The sequence below is a fragment of the Lepus europaeus genome, chromosome 12, assembly GCF_033115175.1.
Source record: "Lepus europaeus isolate LE1 chromosome 12, mLepTim1.pri, whole genome shotgun sequence".
In the NCBI taxonomy this organism is placed as follows: Eukaryota; Metazoa; Chordata; class Mammalia; order Lagomorpha; family Leporidae; genus Lepus; species Lepus europaeus.
In genome coordinates this window covers 101,726,004-101,735,916 of record NC_084838.1, presented here as the reverse complement: position 1 = coordinate 101,735,916, position 9,913 = coordinate 101,726,004, and the positions used below count along the sequence as shown (strand labels likewise).

At 44.6% G+C, this 9,913-nt stretch overlaps 2 protein-coding genes across 2 annotated transcripts; both read right to left on the bottom strand.

Annotated features, from left to right (window-relative positions):
* Positions 1–394: 394 nt before the first annotated feature.
* Positions 395–3,652, bottom strand: LOC133772060 (spermatogenesis-associated protein 31D1-like; the record flags this gene model as incomplete). Its single annotated transcript, XM_062208614.1, has 1 exon — positions 395–3,652. A coding segment is annotated over one exon (807 nt), but the record flags the coding sequence as incomplete, so codon positions are not given.
* LOC133771087 (spermatogenesis-associated protein 31D4-like) lies at positions 3,567–9,015 on the bottom strand. The gene is given in 8 exon segments (XM_062206808.1): positions 3,567–4,859; positions 4,862–5,265; positions 5,335–5,383; positions 5,386–6,128; positions 6,415–6,542; positions 7,064–7,109; positions 7,517–7,625; positions 7,628–9,015. Coding segments are annotated over 8 exon segments (2,685 nt in total). The 5' UTR covers positions 7,716–9,015; the 3' UTR covers positions 3,567–3,741.
* Between the last annotated feature and the right edge of the window lie 898 nt (positions 9,016–9,913).

The window sequence follows — 9,913 nt, the reverse complement described above, 5'->3', positions numbered from 1 at the left end:
ATTTATTTGAAAGGCAGAGTGTGGGGCTGGTGTTGTAGCATTAGCAGGTAAAGTGCAGGCATCCCATATGGGTGCCAATTCATGTCCTGGCTACTCTACTTCCAATACAACTCCCTGCTAATAGCCTGGAAAAGCAGTAGAGGATGGTGTTTGGACCCTGTCACCCATCTGGGAGACATGGATGATGCTCCTGGCTCTTCACTTCAGCCTGGTCTCACACTGGCTGTTGGGGCCATCTGGAGAGTGAACCAGTACATGGAAGATTCTCTCCCTCCCTCCCTCCCTGTAGCTCTGAATTTCAAAAAAAAAAAGATCAAATCTTTTAAAAATAAAGACAGAGATACAGAATGAGAGACAGAGAGACATATCATCCATCTTCTGGTTGAAAGTCCTGATAGCTGTCAATGCTGGAGATAGGCAAGACAAAAGCTACGAGCCTAAATCTCCATCTGGGTCTCCCACATGGGTGGCAGGGAGCTACCTTCATAAGCTTATTTCCCAGGAGGAAAACATCAATGCCCCAAAGTACGGTTTCCCACTGCATTAGCATGCCTCTCATGACATATTCTCAACCAACAATTCTAATGTTTCTAGACCTTAACCCAATCAATCCCATGTCTATTATGGCAGTAATCTTCAACCATGCCTGAGGCGAAGATCACCCACCTGTGTCAAGCTCCAGTCATTACAGTATTTTAATAAAAAATAAGATTAAGCACAATTTTCTGAAAAAAGATATGTGACTTTGACCCTCTTTAGGTATGATGACTTACCTCCTTTATTCCTCCAGAGGCCAAGAAATAGTCACTGAGGGGGAGGGTATATGGGCTGTCACACAAAATCATACAGACTAGGAAACAGACTTCTCTGGGGTCGGAAGGGCCTTAAGGGGCAGTTGATAACCATCCCCTTAGAGCTCAGTGGACTGTCATCATTTAAATACAAAAGAGATGATGAGTAAGTGAACTAATTCCTTCTTTTCCCTAAGTATAAACCCTATGTTACTCAAATCCCATGTCTCCAAAACAGTACACATAAAAGACAACAATCATTAGAATATTTATTGTGGAAAACCAGTGTTTTCAACAAGGGATAACTTATTTGGGAGGAGGAAATCTTCCTCCCTGGAAATGCTGAAGGAGCATTTTATGTTTGAAGAGTAGAAACATTTCCCAATACAGTGCCTTCAGAAAATGTAGGTGTGGTTGGAGATACCTGGCTGGCTTGACACCTGCAGGTGTGGTTTGCATGTGGCAGGAACTCTTGATTGGGCATGGATGCTGGATGCCTCTGCAATAGTGGCAGATCCTTGAATGCCACAACTTTCTGGTGCTATCTCTCCCTGTGTTTGTTCATTGCATTCTTCAATGGGTGTCTTTGGTCAGCCAAAGGTGCTTCTTGGCTACATGACTTGATACTTTTATAGGAGGAAGCTTTGTAGTTAAAAGCATGTCCCTGGACAGTATCTGCCTGGGTCTGCAAAAAGTGCCTTAAATGTTTTCACAGGCTTTGTCAGAGAGGAACATGATTCTTGGGGGCAGGTGATTCTGACACCATGGCTACTCCCTGTTTTCACATCTAACACCTTGCCAACATTTGTCTTCACTTTCAGAGTTTTGGTGTTGCCAGTAGAGGCAGCTCTACTATTAACTTTGCTTTGTCTCTGCACAGATGATGATGGCGAGGTCCCCTTTCCAAGGAACCTTTCTTGCCTTTTGTTTGTCCTGTTAGGACAAATCCATTGAAAAAATTTTTCTCTGTTTTTGGAACAGATTTTCAGGAGGAGGCTGATCCTTCAGTGATGAGGTTGGGGAAGATCTGCTTCCAAGCATCTTCTTTAATGCCCTGTGTTGACCAGGGCAGCTCTTCCTACTGGGTTGTGGTGTGCCCAAGCCTGCATCCCCTTCACAAAGCTCTCCTGTTTTTGGTCACAAATGATTCAGTCACTTGGAACTTGGTAGGGCATTCTTATCCTAGCAGTTTTGCAAGATGTGCTTAGGGACCCGGGGCTCCTGATGCTGTTCCTTTATGACCAGTGTGTTGTTGTTATGTACATACATAACCTGAGAACCTGCCATGATCCCATTGGAGACACCCTGGGCATGAGAGAACTGGACAGCACACAAAACACTGAGGGGTCTTCTTGCCAAAATCCAGGGGGGAGCTTGCTGAGCCTGACACGCTGTCTGTTTCTCAGTCATGTAAGGCGCCAGATGTAGCAGTGGATTTCTCAACCATGTTGCGGTGGATTCATTTCTGAGAGGAGGAGTGTGGTGGGTGCAAGAGGGGCAGAGTCACCACACAGACACTGGGAGTCACGTGAAAGTGGGCTTGATGCAAGCAGCCCGCAGACTCATTTATTTCAGTTAGTACAACACTTATCTAGCCAAGACCAGCCAATCTGGTCAAGGGGCGGTCTATGCCCCAACCAATCACAGCCTGTTGCCTGCAGGCAGTTTCCAAAGCCATCCAATCACAGCCTGGTGCTAGCTAGGCTCTGTTTGTCATGTGGGTTTCAAAGCCATCCAATCACAGCCTGTTGCCAGGCAGGCTCCCTGACCAGGTGGTTTTCAAAGGCACTCCTAAGTAAATGATGCTCGCTTGCCAGTGGCCATCTTGGCATGGCCTTCTCAGTGCACCACACATTGCAAAAATTTCTTTATCTGTTTATGGAACGGATTTTGAGGAGGAAGCTGATCCTTCCGTGATGAGGTTGGGGAAGATCTGCTTCCAAGCATCTTCTTTAATGCCCTGTGTTGACCAGGGCAGCTCTTCCTACTGGGTTGTGGTGTGCCCAAGCCTGCATCCCTTTCACCAAGCTCTCCTGTTTTTGGTAGCAAATGATTCAGTCTCTTGGAACCTGGTAGGGCGTTCTTATCCTAGCTTTTTTGCAAGATGTGTTTAGGGACTGGGGTTCCTGATGCTGTTGCTTTATGACTGGTGTGTTGTCCATATGTACATACATAACCTGAGAAGCTGCCATCTTCCCATTGGAGACACCCTGGGCACGAGTCTTCAAGGTTTTGGAAATCAAGTTATCTGAGGCAACAGCCATATGAATAGACTGCTCTTGAACAGAGCTATGATTCCTATTCTCCAATTTCAACTTTAATTCTTTAATCAAGTTGTTTTTAAATTCTGATAGTTTAGGATCCTGGGAAACTGATGTTGGTGAGGGAATTTCAGTAACCAGGGTAGTTTCTTCATTCTTTGTTTTCACAGCTACCACTGCAGAGTCAACTGACGTGTTGGTTGTCAAGGCATTGGCAGATTTTAATTGAAGAGCAAGGAGCTCCTTTGCCTTAAATAGGTCTCTAGACTTGTTAAACCTTGGAAAGTATTCTGAAGTCTTTACTTTGGGAGCCTGAAGCCTTTCTTCTTTGTTGCTGGAACTGACTCTCTTCTTTGGCTCAGGTCCAGTCCCATCATGACTCGTGGATACCAGCACCGGGCTGTGTCCACTGTCTGGTCCAGTCTGTTTCTTAATTTCTTTGTCTGTGATGCACGGACAAGTCTGTCTGCCATCCTGAATCTGAACACCTGCAAGCTCCTGTTTTTCCTGTGGGGACAGTGGTCTCAGGTCCCCCTGTCCTCCCTTCCCTACAAGTGATGCAGCAGGAAGGAGATGATCCAGATTGAGGTGCTGAGTTTCTCATCTTCAATTTGTCTCTACACAACGGTGTGGAGCTCCTACCAAGTGAAATGGACACCATAACTTTGGAATGCATCCCAGAACTAAGGCTATCTTGGAAGGAACAATAGGAATGGCCTAAGGAAGAAGATGATTCCCTTTCTCTTGCTGAAGATCTGTATGGATTCAAGGACCCTGGTGGGAAGGTCACACCTCATCTTCATGCAAAAACTACTTATATGGTCTTCCAGCATCTTTTGTTTGTCAGAAGCCAAGAAATAAATCTCCTGGGAAGTGTTCAAGCTAATGTTTCTCATAGATAATGCCCCATCTATCTGTTTTTGACTGTGAGATTTCTCAGCGAAAGACACTGTCTCCTTGAGGGCATGCCATGAACTATGAACAGTCTCAGCAAGTCTACCCTCATTTATTTCCCTGATTTTCTTATTCAAATGTTCTTTGAGTGCATTTTCTAGTTATTGATGATTTATACTTCTCCCTGAGGCCCTTGAATCATTTCCATACAGACTCACTGTATGACTTCCTTGATCTTTCTCAGAGTCAGACCCTAAACTGTTATCTGAGTATCCTTCTGGGTCACTCAATAGGTGATCAGTTGGGCCATTCTTTGGGCTGTGTCTCTGGTGGCCCTTCTCATCGTTATCTGACTGAGACTCTTCTGAGCTTGTCTCATGGGAGATTGGAAGTCGGCTCGATTCAGAATTCCTTAAATTGTTGCTACTCTGTTCCTTCAACAAAGATATACATTTAAATCTCTGAAAACTCTTTGGTGCATATATTTCAGGAACATCTCTCTCAGGATTCACCAGTGTCAGAGACTCATGGACCCTGCGGGGTAGGCCCCATTGGTGTTGAATGAGTCTCTTTCTAAGGTGGTATTCAAATTTCTTACGAAGCTCACTGCTCAGAGGGTAATCTCCAGGAATGATGGAGATTGGAACATGGATTTTGGAGGACTGGCTCACCAATGAAAAGTTGGGAGGTGGAGGACAAAGGTATTCCCGAGATGTTTGGACCATAGAGGGTAGACCCCACAAACGTTCCTGTTCTTTCTATAGCACATTGTATTCTAGCTGAAGTTCAGATTGCATGAGACACTGTGCCTCATGATGGGGTCTATGGAAGCACACTCCACAGATCCTAAACTGGAAATGGGGAGATGTTGGTAGCATTGGGATTGGAGATTGAAGGTTGGACTGAGGCTGGCCTGAGTAGCATGTTGTGACTGCGATTGGGAGACAGTTTTAGTTGAGGATTGAGATTGGATCTCAGGCAAGATCAGAGGCTGAAAATTAGAAAGTCCTAAAGATCCTTGAGATGTAGAAGCTTTGGAGATGCCATTAAAGATGACCCAAGTTGAGGGACAGTCATCTGAATGATGGATAATTGAGCACAAGGACTCACTGTGCAAATATGGAAGACCCAAAAGTATTGGAAACGTTTTTTCTGTTAATTGATTCTCAGAGGACCTAGGAAATGGAGGCTGCTGATTCATTTGCAGCTCCTCTGGTTTGCCTTTGCTGTTTCCAAAATAAAGGGAGACTGCTGAGTCATGTCTATCAGCATTTGACTCTAACTTTGACTCTGATAAATACAGTTGGTGGTTGGACTGACTGCTGACTCTTGTCTACCAGCACTTGACTCTATCGTTTTCTCTGAAGTACTCAGTTGGTGGTCTGAACTAAGTTGTTTTATTTTCCTTTTCTGTCCAGATCAGGAAATCACCCCTCTTACTTGTTTCTCTAAGAGTGCCAGATCATCATGGCTGAGTAACAAGAAGTTTGTGGGTTCTACATGGTTGGATGCACATTCTGTACAAGAAGTATCAGAAGATTGGCCATCAAGAAGCTCATGTTTGATACTATTTTGTTCTAAGTTGGAAGAGGACAAGTCTTTGCCATCCTTGACCTGGGCCTGCTGCCAGGATGATTCTGGCATTGAATGGTCAATTTCACTGACTCTTGGAATATCTATTGACAACACATCAGGGCTATTCATTACAGAGAAAGCAATCTCTGGATGGAGATCATGAACTGATCTCTGAGTATGATGTGGCATGGGAGGGCAAATAGCAATAGGTTGCGGTGGGAAAGGGTCCACTGGGAGTTTTGAAGCCAAGGGAGGAATAGGCTCTGGTGGTACTGAGTCAGCTGGTGGTTCGGGGGACAGCAAACCAGGTAAAGAAGCACCATGGTTAAGTGAGACAGTAGAAGGGGGAGGTGGAGATGGCACACGCAAAGAGGCTGATTTTTGGCCTCTTGGACAAGTTTTTGAGTGGCCAGATGTCACAGTGAATGAGGTCTTAATCACAGAAGCTGAGGAAGCCACATAATGCACAGAGGAAGTATCATCCAGCAGGTACCCCAGCGGCAGCAGTCAACTGACTTTGGCAGCCACTCTGTTACACACCGTACAGTGAGGGTCTGGACACAGCAGGTGACGGAAGCTGGTGATATCTTGATGTTGGCTCTGGGGTCTACAGGAAACAGGAAGAAAAAGCTGCGGTCAAGACAAGACCATGGAAAGGAGGGTCTGCTGGCCTAGTGGGGGTAGGGATAGCCCAAGCCTACTATTCCCATCACCTCACATTTGTGATGTCACACTATACACTGTAGCCCCTCCCTGAGGCTTTCATCACATTCCGTTCCTATGGCTACTTGCCTCACATCATAATGGCAGGCTTCACTGATTCCCTGGAATATATGCAACATGTAAAAAAAAAAAAAAAAACTGGACCAGGAAAAAGAGGAAAGATTAATCACCTTTTCAAAGCAGAAAGAAACTTCCATCCGTCCTCTGCTTCTTTCTGGTTAATCCTTGAACCTGGGAAATCAGGAGAGTAGAACATATGTAATGAAAGTAGAAGCATAAGAATCATAGAGGAGTCTCTCTATGGGAGCCTCTGGGGATACTAAATTCTGAATGCTCCAAGAATCAGTAATTATGAAAAGATTGTCAATAATGTTAGTAAGACTCACATGTGTATTTGGCAAGATTTATAAAGTACTTTCACATATGTTATACAGTGTGATGCTAAAACTCACCACATGAAGCTCAGATATCAGCGGAGTGCTCAATGAAGAATGTGAGTACCTGAGAAGTCAAAGGACATCTATAAAGGCGGGAGACTGAAGTTCTGACTACAAGGCAACTAGTAGTCCATACTTATTTCTCACATCAGCACCTTTTGGGCAGTACCTATTGTCCATGCATCTCAGATTCCTGCCCACAAATGGGCTAAGGAAGAACTCTGAGAAATGTCTCAGGTTGACTGTCTTTCCCATGACTTTCTCCTCTGAGTATTCTGTTTTCACAGAGAAACTGTATATAGCAACTGACATTTTGAGGCCCTGGATCTGAGTCATGAAGGATCACCCTTGCAAAGCTCAGTGTGAACACAGAGAACCTTACCTGTAAATGTCCCACCTTTCCGCCGCCTCTTGGCTCTACCCTGTCACTGAGAACAAAAAGTAAAGAATAAGGGACTGAGTTTCATTTCTCTTCCTCCTTTTACCACCCTGAATATCTCTTCATCTTAAACTATAGACATGTATTCCTTACATTACTAATATTTACAGGTGGGATTTTATCCTGGAAACCTCTACCATACCAGACAGGTGGTCCCTGAGCTTTACTTGGAAGCCTTTGTTCCCCCTGAACCCATCCCTGCCTAGCCTCTGCCCCTAGGAAGGTGGTGCTCTGTCCTTCCTCAGACTTCCCATCTCTGGCTTCTCTCTGAGGAAACCAAACTCATTTAGAAATGTGAGAACATCGCTTCTCGGCCTTTTGGCTAAGATCAAGTGTAGAAATGTGAGAACAGAAATGGGAAACAACAGCAACATCAACATCTCTCTTGGAGTTCACCCATAGTCCCTTACCTTTGCAATGGTCTTGTTTTTCCAGATGGTTGTGAAAAGTAGCTTTAATACCAGGTAGCTCAGGTACAAAAAGATCAACCCCAACCCACTAATAAGAGTGTATTGAGGTTGCTATCAATAAAAATAGAGCTGAAGCTCAGCCACAGCTCAAAATGGCTTTTCAGAAATGAGAGGACGTACTCCATTATCTGAATCGCAATGCTGCTGAGAGGCAACTGAGGGCTGAGGGGTCAAGCCCTTGACTATATAGTTCCAGCTCTGCATCACAGATCATGAGTCACAAAGGGAGTCTGAGGCTAGAGAGGATGACATCATGATGTGCCCACAGCCCCGCCCCTACCTGGAGCCCGGCAGATCCTCTTGTCCAGCACCCTGCAAATGTCTAAAATACACTTCCTATAACAATTTATTCAGGCTTCTATCGTCAGATTTAAATCACTCCAAATACATCCACCTATACCCAACCATTTTCCTATGCATTTACTCAAATCTTGTCATGAAAGCTGTGTTTTGAAGTGCCTCCTAATTACTCATGTCTTTCCTAAACTGTGAAGCCTTTGAATGCATGGGTATGGCCCAACTCGGTTATCTGATGCCTTTGGAAGGGGGAAGGATGAACAGCCATTCCTATTTATCTAGTTGATATATCTGGATACCGAATGGCCAAGACTTCCTTCCCTATTAGAAGTAAGGCCCACCCTTTTATCCCTACATTTCCAGGGAGAGTGGACCAATGTTAGCCATGTTTAGGGGCCAGCCAGCCCACTCACTGTGTATTTAGGACTTGAGAGACACTGAAAGCTCTCTATTCTGGGACAACTAGAAGCCATGAGGAAGGCAAGGTTAAAATGCAACTGGTTTTGGTTCCTGGTAAATGAACATGACTTCTGTTAGCCACATGGGACCTATTCTTAGATACATTGTGAAGTTCACCCTCACTGCAGGGGTCAGCTTTGAGAAATACAAATGCTGAGATTTCTCAGCACTAGCATCTGCAGATACTTGGAAGCTAACACTGTCCTGGGGCATAGGCTTCAGGCATGGGGTTAAAGTCTCCCTGTGGTTTTGCATACCCTTGGCGTGGCAGTGTAAGCCCCTGAAGATGTTCAGGGCACTGGAGCTTCAGGAAGGTTTAAGCAAAACCCTGATGGCTGGTGTTAGCTTTATACTGGTTTTGTGGACCTTAGCCTCCAGGCATGAGGTACAATGCCCCAGAGGTTGAAATCTCTGTGGTGGTGGTGATTGCTGGGAAAATGTCCCAAACATATACATATTGCCACTAGGTGAACTAGCACCTTAGTGGTGTCAGTGCCCTCTAGTTTGCCAGTTATACTAAGTATTGTGGTTAGGAAAACTTAAGCAGCATTGGGTGATGATAAAATACTCAAGATCTAAATCAACCTGCAGGAGAGCCACCAACTGGTCTGGAACAGAGAAAGCCATCTTGAGGTATACAAAGGAGGCTCAGGGATGCCAGTTCTCTAACACAAGGGATTTAAGTTGAATGCTTAAGCATAACTGGGCTCACAGAGAGCCATGTCTACTTTTGTCTTTTCAGGTTCTACAGAGACTTTTGAGCTGTGTATAGTAGAGTGCCCATTACTATGGACTTATTCCTTAAGGCACATTTTCAAAAACTGGCTATGGGAGCTCAAACCCCATGAGGAAATTGGTAAAAATAGCATTTTGAGTGTTTGACAATAGAGATAGGATGGAAGCAGAAAGGATACTCCAACATGGAAAACAGTGCAAATAGCACATTCATAGGATGGCAATAGCTACAACTAACATGTAGCAAGCTCAGAGTCAGCCCAGGGGACATCCTGCCAGAGCAGAGGAGTGATTTAGATGTGGGAAGCCAGGAATTCTCCCAAGGGCTTCCCAGTGGGAAATAATTTAGGAAATGTATGACTTTGCCCATTTGGAGAGAGGAGACCTGATATAAATAGTCTCTTGGATATTTGGAGGGAAAGGACTGCATGCTATTATAATGAAGTAATGTGTCCCTATACCATCTGTTTCCCAAAGAACTCTGGTGGTCATATCAAACCCCTCTCCTTACTAACCCCTATACCAAGGAGAGAAAGTATCCAGGTGAAGACAGGCAGATAGACTCCACTAACTTGCCTTCAGCAAATAATTACAAATATCTACTGATCTTTATAGATACTTCCACAAGATGGATAGAAGTCTCTCCTATTCCTATAGAATAGGCACAAGAAGTGTCCAAAGCCATGTTAAAGGAAATAGTTACTTGCTTTGGCCTTCCAGGGCCACTCCAGTGTGACAGTCACCCCTTATTTGTGGCTAACATTATTCAGCCAGTAGCTACAGATTTAGGGGTCTCATTATCTCCATGCCTCTTGGCTACCTCACTCATCAG